General features: G+C 39.0%; 1 protein-coding gene across 8 annotated transcripts in view; it reads left to right on the plus strand.

Moving 5' to 3' along the window:
- SYNE2 (spectrin repeat containing nuclear envelope protein 2) overlaps window positions 1-15,472 on the plus strand; it is a 378,879-nt gene that overhangs the window by 54,807 nt on the left and 308,600 nt on the right. For 5 of the 8 annotated variants that reach the window (XM_064292572.1, XM_064292576.1, XM_064292578.1 and 2 more), the window contains exons 1-2: window positions 10,741-10,890; window positions 10,973-11,102. In XM_064292572.1, coding sequence (XP_064148642.1) covers window positions 11,024-11,102 — 79 coding nt within the window. In that variant the 5' untranslated portion in view covers window positions 10,741-10,890; window positions 10,973-11,023. Of the gene's footprint in view, window positions 1-10,561; window positions 10,673-10,740; window positions 10,891-10,972; window positions 11,103-15,472 lie in introns of those variants that run through there. The other 3 variants (XM_064292573.1, XM_064292575.1, XM_064292574.1) reach the window with 2 other exon arrangements.

Here is a 15,472-nt window from a genome sequence, read left to right on the forward strand (position 1 = left end):
ATTCCAATCTTTACCATTTTACTATAAATGTCTAAATTCCATCTTTAACATTTTACTATACTTGCTCTACTATATATCTTTCTATCTATCCATCTCTGTGTTTATCCATTGTGTAATAACCCTTTAAGCAGTCTCCCTTTGTATTTCTGATTTTTGTTCTCAACACATCAATCAAAACCAAACCCATTGCCATTAGAGTTGATTCCAACTCATAGGGACCCTGGAGGACAGAGTAGAACTGCCTGCTCCATAGGGTTTCCAAGGAGTGGCTGGTAGATTTGAACTGCTGACCTTTTGGTTAGCAGCTGAGCTATTACTCACTGTGCCACCAGGGCTCCCTCAACACATCAGCTAGGGTTTAATTATTTTGAAACATATGTCCAATTATATCTGTCTTCTGTTCAGAACATTGAAATGATAGTTCATTTCACTCTGAGTAAAAGCCACACTCCTTCCACTGGCATACAGGGCCTTACCGTTATCTCTGACCCATTTCTCAGTGATCCCTCATTGCTCCCTCCACTCCAGTCACACTGGTCTCCTTGCTCTTCGGGGTTTGCCCTCTACCTGGAATGGGCTTCCTTCAGATTTTCCCAGTGCTGTCTCCTTTATTTTCTTAATCTTTGCCCAAATGTGACATCTCAGTGCGACCTATCCTGACACCCTACTTAAATTTGCAAACTCTCAATCCTTTTACCCTGCTCTACTTTTTGTTTTTTCCCCAGTTATGACATTCTAATATTTATACACACACACACACACACACACACACACACACACACACACACACTAATGTAAGAATTTAAGCTCCACCAGAGCAGAGAGGTTTTTTTTTTTTTTTTTGGTCTCTGCTGTATCCCAAGGACCTAGAATAGTGGTGTTCAATAAATATTTGTTGCATGAATGGATGAAAATTTTCTCTCTAGTACTATCAATTTCAGTTTTTCTTTTGAAGATTTATTTTCTTTCCTGCATTCACCAGGTCTTCCAGCTTTGAGTTTGCTTTGATCTATTTCTTTCATTCTTGGAGGCTCTCCCCAAATGTCTGGTGTCTGTGGCTATCCACTTGTGTTTAAGAGTGAAAAAGGAAAAGCTGATTAGAGGCACTTCATGGTAGTGCAATTTGGCAGGGAACTGACCTTTCTATGGAGGGAGCCCAAATATCAGTACCTGGAGTTCTTTGTAGGAGCCCTGGTGGTGCAGTGGCTAAGAGCTTAGGTTGCTGACCAAAAGATTGGCAGTTGGAATCTACCAGCCACTCCTTGGAAATCCTATGGGGCAGTTCTACTCTGTCCTGTAGGGTCGCTATGAGTCGGAATCTACTCGACGGCAACAGGTGTTTTTTGGAGGTCTTTTCTAGGGGGCTTTAATTTTCTCCAGAGATGAATTCTCTGAAATCCTACCTGAGGGTTGGGGTTAGGAATGTGGGGAATAGGTCTGGCTTCCAGTGCTCTTGGAGTGGGTGGTGTAGTGGAGGTGGAGTTTGTACTGTTTGGTGTGTAAATTTGCCTAAAATCTTGTTATTCACCCTGATCTTCACATATAGTCTGTTCCCAGCTGTGCCTGGTGGTCTTAGGTGAATGAGCCCTTTATAGACTATAGATCATTCCTTTTGTTTTCAGACCTATGTCTCATCACCAACTTCTACAATATCTCGTGCCTCTATATCCAAACCTCTTAGGGGTTCTTCAAAGATAGGGGAACGGGGTGTTATGGATTGAATTATGTACCCCCAATATATAACCTCTATGCATATAGTTATAATTGCATTTGGGACTGGGCTTCTTTGTTATGTTAATGAGGCAGGATTAGTATAAAGTATATCATGAGTGAATTTCTTTTGAGATATATAACACCCAAAAAACCCAATGCCGTCGAGTCGATATAAAAGAGATTAAATACATGAGCAGAGAGAGAGTTGGGGTAAGGTAGATGCCAGGACACCTGGAAATCTCCAGGGAACACTAGGCCCACAGGCCTTGAAAGGAGATAAGGGCCTTCCTCCAGAGCCACCAGGGAGAGAAAACCTTCCCCTCGAGCTGGAACTCTGAATTTGGACTTCCAGCCTCCTAAGCTGTGAGAAAAATAAATTCCTATTTGTTAAAGCCATCCACTTGTGTTTCTGTTATAGCAGCACTAGATAACTAAGACAGGGGCTTGGGAAACTGAGGTTAGTGGGAAAACCAGGAAACTTTTATGTCAATTTAGGAACAAAGTGATGGGATCATGGGCAGAAGTGATGACAAAAGGAATGAAGAAACTATTACACAGGCTTTCAGTACTTTATAATTAACTTAAAGATATCTCTAGGCTTTTGGAAACCCCGGTGGCGTAGTGGTCAAGAGCTACGGCGGCTAACCAAAAGGTTGGCAGTTCGAATCCACCAGCCGCTCCTTGGAAACTCTATGGGACAGTTGTACTCTGTCCTACAGGGTTACTATGAGTCAAATCGACTCAATGGCAGTGGGTTTTAGGGAGACTGGTGGCAATGATTGTGAGAAAAGTAGAGAATTTTGCTTGGGGAATTAGGAGCTTTGGAAAACTTGGGTGTGGGGTGCAGAGGCCAAGATTTATAGGTTGAAATGTACTGATGAAAATTAAAAATAATTACTTCCTGAATTCATGCTTTTAGAATCTATGCTCACTTCACTTGAGGAGTCCTGGTGGCACAGTGGTTAATGTGCTCATCTGCTAACTGAAAAGGTTGGTGGTTCAAACCCACCAGATACTCTGCAGGAGAAAGATGTGGCACTTGGCTTCCATAAAGGTTTACAGCCTTGGAAACCCTATAGACCATCCCACTCTGTCCTATAAGGCTGCTATGTGTTGGAATCGACTCAAGATCAGTGGGTTAGTGGGCTCACATTACACATCAAGTTATACTGTGTTAGAAGTCTTCATCCTTAAGTTTATGGGTTTTTTTTTTTAAACTCTTACTTTTGGAATTGTGATTATCTTTTAAGTTTTCTACTGATTAAGAAATGGGATAATCCTGATAAATTTATTTCACAGATTATAATAAACATCATTTATTTTCTACAGTGATCTCCCACAGTTTGTAAGCATTCCATAAATATTAGTTGTTATTATAGTTTATAGTTTCGTGTGCTTTTTCATTGTATTCCAACAACTACCCTGTGAGATAAGTGTCATTGTTGCCATTCTACAGCAGTAGATACTGCAGTTCACAGCATTTGGGACCTGGTCAAGGCCAACAGAAGGCTCCTTTGGGGGAAGTAGCTACATTTTCTCAGGTTGCTGTTACCAGGGCTTTAGTGGGTGGTGTAGCCACACAGCTGGTATTGGCTGGTGAGTACCACTGCTTCCTTGTTAGACTATAAGCTCAGTGAGAATGTTACATGTTTGTTTCCAAAAGCGTATTGAATAGATAGGATTGGTTGCTCTGGTATTTTGTAATGTCACTATAAGAATAAAATGCATGTAAAGAGATGATAGAGTACCAAAAAAACCAAACCCATTGCCATCCAGTCAATTCTGACTTATAACTACCCTATAAGGACAGAGTAGAACTGCCCCATTGAGTTTACAAAGACTGCCTGGTGGATTTGAACTGCTGACCTCTGGGTCAGCAGCTGTAGCTTTTAATCACTATACCACCAGGGTTTCCAGATAGTAGAGTGGACCTTAAAAACTCACCTGGCCCAGGACTTTACACCAATTGCAAATGACTATTAAAGGATACTGAAACCCAAACCCATTGCCTCCGAGTCGATTCTGATTCCTAGTGACCCTATAGGAGAGAGTAGAACTGCCGCACAAGGTTTCCAAGGCTGTAAATCTTTCCAGAAGCAGACTGCCTCATCTTTCTCCTGCAGAATGGCTTATGGGTTTGAACCGCCAACCTTTCTGTTAGCAGCCAAGCACTTTAACCACTGCATCACCAGGGCTCCAATTAAAGGATACCAGAAAACTAAATCCATTCCTGTCGAGTTGATTCTGACTTATAGCGACCCTGTAGGACAGAGTAGAACAGCCCCATAGGGTCTCCAAGGAGTGGCCCATAGATTTGAACCGCCGACTTTATGATTGCCATCCAAATGCTTAACCACTGCACCACCAAGGCCTAACAAAGTTAGAAAAGGATGAGGGACCCTGAGGGAACACGAGAGCAATGAGATGCAGACCCCAAATTCTCATAAAAAGACCAGACTAGAAGGACCCCAGAGGCCATGGTCCCCAGACCTTCTGTTGGCCCAAGACAGGAATCATTCCCAAAGCCAGCTCTTCACACAGGGATTGGACTGGAATATGGGATGGAAACTGATACTGGTGAAGAACGAGCTTCTTGGATCAAGTAGACACATGAGACTTTGTTGGCATTTCCTGTCTGGAGGTGAGATGAGAGGGCAGAGGGGGTCAGAAGCTGCCCGAATGGACACGAGGAGAGAGTGTGGAGGGAAAGAGTGTGCTGTCTCATTAGGGGGTGAGCAATTAGGAATGCATGGTAAGGTGTATATAAATTTTTGTATGAGAGACTGACCTGATTTGTAAACTTTCACTTAAAGCGCAATAAAAATTAATTAAAAAAAAAAAAAGGATGATGGAAAAAAAAAATGGAGGAAATTCACTGCAAATGTGTTATAACTTTCTACTTTGAGCTTGTAAACAGATTAAAGGTAATAACGCTCAGTTGCTAGGAACAGCGATATATAACTTTGTGGCAAAGGGGAGATCCTTGAAAATTTCTAGGTGGGTCATAAATAATGTGGCATAGCTGAAGAATAAAGACCAAGGGAGACACCCCAGGGAAGATGCGGACATTTAAATCACCCTGTTGAAGAAATACCTGAATGAAGTCAATCCTGGTATGGTATGCCTTCTGACCAACCTTTGATGATAGATGCTTCCTTTCTCTCCATTGGCACGGTGATTTGGCAGGGCTTGTTAGCATACTATCTTATAATGAGAAAACAAAACAGCAGCTGAGCTATCAGAAAGGCTTTTAGGAGTATTTTCTAGACATTTTTGACAAACTCAGAGAATTTTTCTAATATTTTGTTTGTGTGAAGAGAGTAATTTTGTCTTCATTATAAAGCTTTAGATGTATTAGATTGCATTGCATATGAATTGAAGGACTAACCCAGAACAAAATACCTTATTCCAGTTTCATTAAAATAAAAGCAAAAACATTTTTCTTAATGTTGTAGAAATATGCATTTATCATTGGAAGTTTGAAAATACAGATAAGCAAAAAGAAAATAAGAATCACCGATAATCCCATTCACTTGAGATAATCTCTCTTGTTATTTTATTTTTTAGTTGAAAATTTCTAATCGTAATAATCCAAAATGCCAAGATTTGTTTGAAAAAGTGTTTTAAAAGATACCAGAGACATCTAAAGCTAAATTGCATAAGCAAACCGCAGTTGTTTTAAAACAGCATATGCCATTTACAAAGCATATATATTAATTTCCATGAACTTTTCAAATAATTCCACATTTATCTTAAAATCGTTAATGCTACTACGTTCTTTCCTCAGTCTTCGGTTATCTGTTTGATGGTGATCGTGATCCATTATTCACTTTTAAGAACAGCCTCGTTTATTTTAATTCTAAATTCTGGAATTAGCTATAGTATTGTGTCAACATTTATTTGAAGAGGAGAAGTAAAGCTATGAAGAGTGTGTGGGAAAGCCTCTGTTGTGATTTCCGCCTTAGGAAGCAGCTCCTTTCTTCCCCACAGCGGAGTCACACTCAAGTGATAGGATAGTCCTCAGGGACTTCGATCGGTAGCAACCCTAATGCTTGTCTAAACCCTCACTCTTTCTAGTCTCTCAGTTTAAAATTCTGAGAAATGTCAACAAAGCTTTTCTTTTCTAGTCTGTTCCAGTTTTTCACAGGTCTATTGTGGTGTTTCATTGGTAGAATTCTTGCTTCCATGAAAGAGACAGGGGTTTGATTCCTAGCCAGTGGACCTCATGCGTAGCCACCACACGTCTGTCAGTGGAGTCTTGCATGTTGCTATGATGCTGAACAAATTTCAGCAGAGCTGCCAGACAAAGACAGCCTAGGAAGAAAGGCCTGGTGATCTACTTCCAAAAATCAGCCAGTGAAAACACTATGGATCACAGTCGTCTGATCTGCAGCTGACCATGGGAAGCTTGGTTGTGCATGGAGTCGCCATGAGTCAGAGGCTAACTCAGGGGAAACTAACAACATTTGGCAAGCAAATTCCTCTCTGGATAGGTCAACTGTTTATCACTACTTCTCACCAGAAACAAATATCTATGTAGAAACGTCTTCATCAAAAACTGTTTTCAGTGAGATCCTCATGACCTCTGTAGCATGTTGTGATAGATAGTTGTACTAAAACAATATTTGGGTCAATAATCTAACACTTCCAACTAATTCAGTCTTCAAAGTTTGGTTTTTCTTTTGATGAATGTTTTTAGAAGTTCTAGGAAATTTCTCCAGGAAATAAAAATCTATTATGTCTTATTGACGTATTTGCTAATGCATTTTCACTGTTAAAAACAGAAACCTTCAGACATTTATTTTAAGGTCTAGACTTTTATTTTTTTTTTCAATTTTGTACTAATTTTTTTTCTACAAATTAAATTCATTTACAATAAATTCCACATTCTAACTGAACACAGGAATAGGTCTGCATTTTCTAGCTGTGTTCTGTTTTTACTTTTAATATAAATAAAATAAATCTAGATTATTTCCCCTATATTTGATACCTTATATTTGATTAATATTGAATGATAATGTGCGACTGTTAGTGACTTTTTTTTTTTAATTGTACTTTAGATGAAGGTTTTCAGAACAAACTAGCTTCTCATTAAACAATTAGTACACATTTTGTTTTGTGACATTGGTTACCAACCTTGTGACCTGTCAACACTCTCCCTTTTTGACCTTGGGTTCCCTATTACCAGTTTTCCTGTCCCCTCTTGCCTTCTACTTTTTGTCCCTGGGCTGATGTGCCCCTTTAGCCTCGTTTTGTTTTATGGGCCTGTCTAATCTTTGGCTGAAGGGTAAACCTCTGGAGTGACTTCATTACTGAGCTAAAAGAGTGTCTGAGGGCCATGCTCTTGGGGTTTCTCTAGTCTCTGTCAGCCCAGTAAGTCTGACCTTTTTTTTCGTGAGTTAGAATTTTGTTCTACATTTTTCCCCTGCTCTGTCCGGAACTCTATTGTGATCCCTGTCAGAGCAGTTGGTGGCGGTAGCCAGGCACCATCTAGTTGTGCTGGATTCAGTCTCGTGGAAGCTGCGGTAGTTGTGGTCCATTAGTCCTTTGGACTAATCTTTCTCTTGTTTATGGTTTTCTTCATTCTCCCTTGCTCCCGACGAGGTGAGACCAGTAGAGTATCTTATTAGATGGCTGCTCACAAGCTTTTGCTACTCACCAAAGTAGAATGTAGAACATTTTCTTTATAAACTATGTTGTATTGAATGAGCTAGATGTTCCCCGAGACCATGGCCCCCACAGCCCTCAGCCCAGTAATTCTGTCCCTTACAGAGTTTGGATGTGTCTGTGGAGCCTCCATGACCTTACCTTGGAGAAGCTATGCTGTCTTGCCCAGTATTATGTACTACTGTCTTACCCTTTACCAAAGTTACCATTTCTCTATTGTCTATTTAGTGTTTTTCCATTCTCAAGTGACATTTTTACCAAATTAAAGATATCATCTGTATACTGCTAAGGATAATGGGACAGTTTGGAGTTAAATGATGTTTTATAATAAGTACGCTCCTAACAGTCACATTCATCTTCAGTTTTATGTATGGGACATGCCTTCTCCTTTGCTCCCATAAAACCAAACCAGATCCATTGCCATCAAGTCAATTCCTACTCATAGCGATCCTACAGGACAGAGTAGAACTGCCCCACAGGGTTTCCAAGGAGCAGGTGGTGGATTCGAACTGCTGACCTTTTGGGTAGCTGTTGCTCTTAACCACTATGCCACCAGGGTTTTCAATAGCCCCCTCTATGTTTTAGCACAGTATTTTGTTCTTTGTCATCCTTAGTAGATTGAATTCCTTGAGGGCCGAATCTAGCACATATAAATGCTATTGAGTAACCAGAAAACAAAAAACAAAAAAAACCCAAACCCTTTGCCATTGATTCCAACTCATGGTGACCCCATGTATTACAGAGTAGAACTGAGCCATGAGTTTCCACTGCTGTAATCTTTTTTTTTTGTCTTTTATTTACTTCTTTTTTTAAAATATAATTTTTATTGTGCTTTAAGTGAAAGTTTACAAATCAAGTCAGCCTGTCACACAAAAACTTATATACACCTTGCTACATACTCCCAATTACTCTCCCCCTAATGAGGCAGCCCGCTCCCTCCCTCCACTCTCTCTTTTCGTGTCCATTTCACCAGCTTCTAACCTCCTCTACCTTCTCATCTCCCCTCTAGACAGGAGATGCCAACATAGTCTCAAGTGTCCACCTGATCCAAGAAGCTCACTCCTCACCAGCATCCCTCTCCAACCCATTGTCCAGTTCAATCCATGTCTGAAGGGTTGGGCTTGGGAATGGTTCCTGTCCTGGGCCAAGAGGAGGTCTGGGAGCCATGACCACCAGGGTCCTTCTAGTCTCAGTCAGACCATTAAGTCTGGTCTTTTTATGAGAATTTGGGGTCTGCATCCCACTGCTCTGCTCCCTCAGGGGTTCTCTGTTGTGTTCCCGGTCAGGGCAGTCATCAGTTATACGGCTGTAATCTTTGTGGAAGCTGATCCCGAGGCCTTTCTCCTGTGGAGCTGCACAGTGGGTTTGAACTGCCAACCTTTCCATTAATAGACAAGCACAAACCATTTGAGCATATGACTGAAAAAAAAAATCAATAATATATAGTAAATTTTTAGCTAGCTGTAGGATATACCATTGTGTATTGGTTACGATCATGGACGATCTGAATTCAAATTATTAGCTGCGTGTTCTTAGACAGCTGTGTGTGATATTCGTGTGTCTCAGTGCCTACATATAAGCCCTAATGGTGCGATGATTAAGAACTATGGCTGCTAGCCAAAAGTTCAACAGTTTGAATCCACCAGCACCTCCTGGGGTAGTTCTACTCTGTCCTATAGGGTTGCTATGAGTTGGAATCGACTCGACAGCAACAGGGTAAGATAAGCATTTACTACTATCATTACTTTTTTTCTTAGCCCTGGTGTAGAATAGTGCGTGCCCTTAGGAAATTCACTCTGGAGTTTAGTTTTTCTCCTGACAGAATGAGGAAGTGCTTTGTCTCCATTTTGGTTCAGGAGCTTTAGAGTACGCAGAGGGATAGTGGACATCCTCAACACGTGAAAAAGCTGAGAACAATTGCACCTTTGTTGGTCATCAGGTTGCAGTGGGCTCACTTGAACAGCAAACAGCTTTTCTTTTTGGTTAGAATCCTGTCGACTCAATAGCACTTACTGCACTGAGAGTATGGCACCCCGGTACCCTTTTAGCTCAGTACTGAAGTCACTTCTGAGGTTCACCCTTCAGCCAATGATTAGACAGGCGCATAAAACAAAATGAGACTAAAGGGACACACCAGTTTAGCAAGGACTAGAAGGCAGGAGGGACAGGAAAGCTGGTAATGGAATCCGAGGTCAAGAAGAGGGGGAGAGTATGGACATGTCGTGGGGTTGGTAACCAGTGTTACAAAACAATGTGTACTGTTTCATGAGAAGCTAGTTTGTTCTGTAAACCTTCATCTAAAGTACAATTTAAAAAAAAAAGAAAAAGAATTATAACCAAGTGCTATTAAACAAAAAAAAAAAAAAACCACAGGCCGATTCCGGTTGATCTCACTTCGAAACAAATTGTTAATTAGTAAACAAAGGTTATTTGGTAAGTCCTAAAATTTTTGATAACAGTGATCCATTGGGTGAGATAATAAAAGGGATTTTTTGATGATAAACAGTAATATTGGATTAAAACATTTTTTAAGTTTAGCTTTAACTTTTTTTATGATTCATATTCTCTGCATTTTTAAGAAGTGGTTTATTGAACATTTAATATGATTGTATGTAGCTGTTGGCCTCGGTTAGGTTTATTTTCCAATTTTTCCTCCCAACATTTTATTATGAAAATATTCTAATGTATAGTAAGAATAAAGGATTCTACGGTGAACACTCATATACCCAACATTCAGGTTCTTCAATTAATGGTTTGTTAAACTTGCTTTATTACACATCTGTACATTTAATTCATTACTCTATCCATTCCCTAATACATTTTATATTTTTATATGTGCAGTTAGGTGTATTTTGATAAGAAAATCATCATTCGTGTGGGAGAAGTCAATGTTTTATTCTCAGCCCCCAGAGTACTAATTGTGGTATTTACATACATGAAGCAGTACTTTTAAAGAGTTCTAGAATAAGAGTTGCTCTTACTGGAAGGATTCTTTAAAAGCCAAGGTGAGGTTAGAGAAAGAAAAGTAGAGGTGGCAAAATAAGTCCTTGAGAAAATAATTCCATATGAGATAACTTATCAAAATAGTTGTTTGGATGTATTAGCTTTTTAGTTTCACTTTACAAGCTATGCAGGCTCAGCTGTTACTGTTTCCAGTAAATGGCAACACTTATGCAGCAGAAAAGGAGCTAAATTAAATAAGTTTAAAGAAAACCCCTGTGGGTTGAAGGTCAGCAACAACATGCACACAAATGCCTAAGATACGGGTTTGTGTCATCTTTACTTTCTCTGGGTAAGTTTTTTAATCTAATTGCTTGGCTTCCCTTTTCACCACTAGTATAGAATCTACAACGCTAGTAGCTCTTTTGGAGTTCTGCCAGCAACTCCAAATAGCATGAATAGGTCACAGGGCAAGTCTTGATTATGATTCAGAAAGAAGGCGTAGTCACTTTGTCTTCACGAACTAAGAAAACACTAGGAAGCTGTGCCTCTTTCAGATGGCAGGGTTTGGTTAGTGTTATTTTCTGGCGAGGCATGTTTATTAGACATGCAGAGCTGCAAAGTTACTAACATTTATCCCTTTTCCTTTTAGTTCACTTCTTTAACTGAGATGGACATGATATAATCTCCACTGAGTCAAAGAATGGCATCCAGTACTGAGCGTCCTACTGAAGATGAACAGGTTTCCTTGGGCATCGATGATCTCCAGATTTCATTGCAAGGTAATTATGATTGAGTAGGGTAACACGCGTAGAAACTGTGGAGACCTTTCCCTCATCTGTTTACAAATTCTGTTGATTTCTGCCTCTCCAGTTGTAGCACCTTTCAGTATACTTAAGTGTCTTCATTGTTATCGCAGCTCCGTAGGAAAATGAAGAACACCTGGCAGAAATTAATTAAATTATCTTCAGTTTCTTATTCTACTGTATGTATTTTTTTTTTTTTTTGCAGTAAAAATTAGTTAACCATAGTTCCCTTGTCACTGTTTGTACTTTTTGCATTTTTTCACATAGCTTCTTTTAAAGGTGCATCCTTATTTTGCCCTAATAGAAAGCAATAGTATTAGTATTTAAAGGCTTATTGTAAGTGAATGTTCTTTTGGCCACGTGTGCATTTATGTAGAATAGCTGCTATCTGCATTTTATTAGTGCTTCTTGAGGAGATTGGAAATATTTGTGTTGTATTTTTGAAAATATTTTTCTTGTATTTTGAAAGCAACCAGACTTTCTACCTTTGTTGATAAAACAAATTTCGGAGGTAGATAAAGTTAGCTAGTGTGGAAGAAACAAGGCTATGACAAATACTTGATACTACTTATGAAACTATGTATTTTAAAGTAATTTTAAGGTTATGGGCAGTATTGTGCAGTGTTCTTTGAATTTTACTTAATCTTACTTGCCATAGGCTTAGAGTCACTTATGATAAAGATCCCAAAGTGACTGTCTTTCTGAAATTTTTCTCTTTAGTTAGAAATGCATTTTGAATACATTCTTGACTTCAAGGTTGAGATGTAAAGTAGTAGCTATTGTGATAGAGTCTATATGTGTCAGGCTTTAAAAAATAAATATGTGATTTATATAGAGCAATGAAACATAGTCAAGGAGTAATACTTTAGGTAAGAAAGTTAAATTCTGATTAAGCAAATTTCGTAATGTCATATAATATTGATAAGTGGTTGGAATCAAATTGTCATTTAACTGAAAAAAAATCAATGTTTTGTTTTTCTCTGAAGTTTTGGTTACATGTCAGTAGTAACTCAAGTAGATATAAAATGTATCAGAAAGTTAGTGTATAGTGGATCAACAAATAGTTAGGCAAATCCAGTTTCTAAAGTTAGTTCTCCCCCTTACTAATTATTTGAATTTGAACTTGGCTAAGATACTTAACCTTTTTGAGTCTCAATTTCCTCATCTGTAAAATGTGGTTAATAACACCCACATTGTGGCTGTGCTTTGAAGATGAGCAGTCACGTATGATACAGAGGAAGGACTTAATAAGTATTTGTTTGGTCCCTGGTGGTATAAATTGTTCATGTGTTGGACTGCTAACTGAAAGGTTGGAGTTTGAGTCACCCAGAGGCAGTTGGAAGAAAGGCCTGGTGATCTTCTTCCAAAAAAACCAGCCATTCAAAACCCTGTGGAGCATAGCTCTGCTCTAACACACATGGGATAGCCATGAGTTGGGATCGACTTGACGGCAACCGGCTGTATTATTTGTTTTAATAGTTATGATTAGAACCTCTGTTTCAAAGGATTTCTTATCTAGAAGCACACAGTTAATGTAGAGACTGCATAGTATATAGGAAGGACTTGTAAACCAGAAGTCTGGATTTTCTGTTGTTAGTTTTTCTTTTGACATTTCTCTTCAGTGGTTTCCCATTGCATGTGGGATAAAATCTAGACATCTTGGCATAGCTCACAGGCTCCTTCTGATCGGTGCTTGCCTTCCTCTCTGCCCTCATCTTCCCCCATACACCCACAGGCTCCAGCCCACAGTTCCCACAGGGCCATGCCTCCCTCTGCCTGTGTGCCTGTGTTCACGTTGTTCCCTTTCTCTGACAACTCCCTCTGCAGCTCCCTTGCTCCCTCCTCCATACTGGATGAAGTCTAGCTCACCCATCCCTCGTTTGTCCCACGGTCATTCCCCTCCAAGAGCCTTATTCTTTTAGTCTGAGATGCACACTCCCTCCTCTGTTCTCCCATAGCGCATATCTTAGCACTTATCTCATGGTGTTATGTTGTTGCTGTTAGTTGCTGGAGAGTTGGCTCCAACTTATGGCAATCTTATGTATAACAGGACAAAAGGTTCCCTGGTCCTGTGCCATCTTCATGATCATCAAGTCATCCTTAAGTCCACTGTTGGACATTGTGTCAGTCTGTCTCATGGAGGGCTTCCCTTGTTTTTGCTTACCCTCTGCTTTACTAAACATGATGTCATTTTCTGGCAATTGGTCTTTCATGGTATTGTAGTTATTAAATTTAGTAATGTTTTTTCTCCACTACAATGTGAGCTCCTTGACTTTATGGAGCGTGTGGTACCTTCCATGGTATTTTTACATGTATTATCTCATTTGATCCTCACAACCACATTATGAGGTAGATATTTTTATTTTCAGTGTACAGAGAAGGAACCCGTGGCTCAGAAAAACTGAATTACTTTCCCGGAGTCATATAGCTAATGAACAGTAGAACCGGGTTTTGACTGGAAACAGAGTTTTCTCTCCACTGCACCACACCTCCTCTGACACATTTTAAAGACCAACTTAAAAAAGAGAATTTCCCTAAACAACTGTCTCTGGAAAATCCATTTAAATCTTAGCCTTATTCTATTAAATTCTGAGCAAACTCTATATCCACGATATAGATGGGTACCTTCAAGTAACGTTATCGGGTTCACAAGAGGCTCAAAATAATTAGCACATTACTGAGAAATGAGCAATTTGTTATAGTATGTTTTGAACTATACTAGGCTGTGCAGCCTGCTTGACTGTAGGAGACTAATCTGGGCTGTTTAGCAGTGGAAATGTGATATGTGCACACTAGCTAGTCTGAATGACTTATTTTCGTAACATGTTTAGAGAACCACAGTGCTTGATGCGTTGCTTTGTAGAGGGAGAGGTAGAAAGCCAATACTATGGTGTTATCAAGTTAACACTGACAGTCTGTTCACATTAGCCCAGATATCCTCAGGGATATCAACTAAGAAGTTCCCATGACTAGAATGAAGGCTTAATTGTGAAATGAATAGATTTCCCAAAGTTGGGTCCCATATTGTTATTAAAAAAAAAAAAAAAAAAAAAAAATTTTTTTTTTTTTTTTTTAGGAGACTTAAAATGATTCTTTCAGTCCAAAGTTGTGAAATGAAGGGAGGGAGGGAGGAAGGAAGGAAGGAAGGAAGGGAAAAAGTTGTAAATATTTCTCTTTAATTTCATGGCAGGATTGTTAGATGTTTGGACAAAAATGAATAGGCAATATTACATACATTAAATGCTACTGAACTGCAGGCAATTGGTAGTAGTCTTAAAGCATTTGACTTTGTATACTTTTTAAGCGGACTTGTATTTCACAAAATTCACATGTTCTTCGTGATCCTTGAAGTAATATGAAAAAAGATGTTATGTAATATGAGAGGCTCAGGATCATTGCTTGTAAGAAAGGTTTTGTTGATATCATTGTTTCATAGCCTTTATTAAAGGCAAATAGAGGCAGTAGAACTGCTTAACTTATAAACTTGCTTTATTTTAGCAAAAACTTATCTAAGGTGAGACAGTTGTGGCCACATCCTGACTCAGAATAATACACTCAAGGAAAGATTAAAATGTCTGAATTAAAATGTGGTGATCCATTGTTGATATGCTATGAAAACATATTCTGTGTGCCCAGGGCCTAAAAGGAATCACGTCCAAGGAATCAGACAGGTGCTTTGATGAAATTCACAGAGCAGGAGAATAAGCCAGTGACTGCAGTTCGTCTTACCTTTTGTTCATCTTTTCTGTGATCTTTGAGAAAATGTCTTTATGAAGGATTTTTGAAGGCCCTTTCTGTAGGTAGATATTTATGTTCTCTTAGTCTGGCAAGGAGAATAGCATTGAAACGTTTGGATGGTTAGGAGGGAAGAGGAATGGCATTTATGAATTCGAGTAGATTAATGTAAAAATACAATTTTCTTTTTAGTTTAGTGCACATTTTGTATTACTATGGATGGTCCACATTTTAAATAAATGTTAGATATAAAAATTTAGACTATTAAAATGATAAACGAAGGACCGTCTTTAAAAATTATTTGTTTTTCCAAGGTATTCATTGTAGAATTCCTTTAAATTTTTCAATTTGGATTTTTTACGTGGCAAGATAATAGGGGAAACCCTGGTAGCATAGTGGTTAAGTGCTACAGCTGCTAACCAAAAGATCAGCAGTTCGAATCCACCAGGTGCTCCTATGGGACAGGGTAGAACTATGGGGCAGTTCTACCCTGTCCTATAGGGTTGCTGTGAGTCGAAATTGACTGGACTGTGAGTTTTTTTTTTTTTTTTTAAGATAATAGGTGCTTAATACATTTTAGTTTCTTTCTCTTTTATTCTAAAAGTAATAAT

Source organism: Loxodonta africana, chromosome 10 (assembly GCF_030014295.1).
Source record: "Loxodonta africana isolate mLoxAfr1 chromosome 10, mLoxAfr1.hap2, whole genome shotgun sequence".
In the NCBI taxonomy this organism is placed as follows: Eukaryota; Metazoa; Chordata; class Mammalia; order Proboscidea; family Elephantidae; genus Loxodonta; species Loxodonta africana.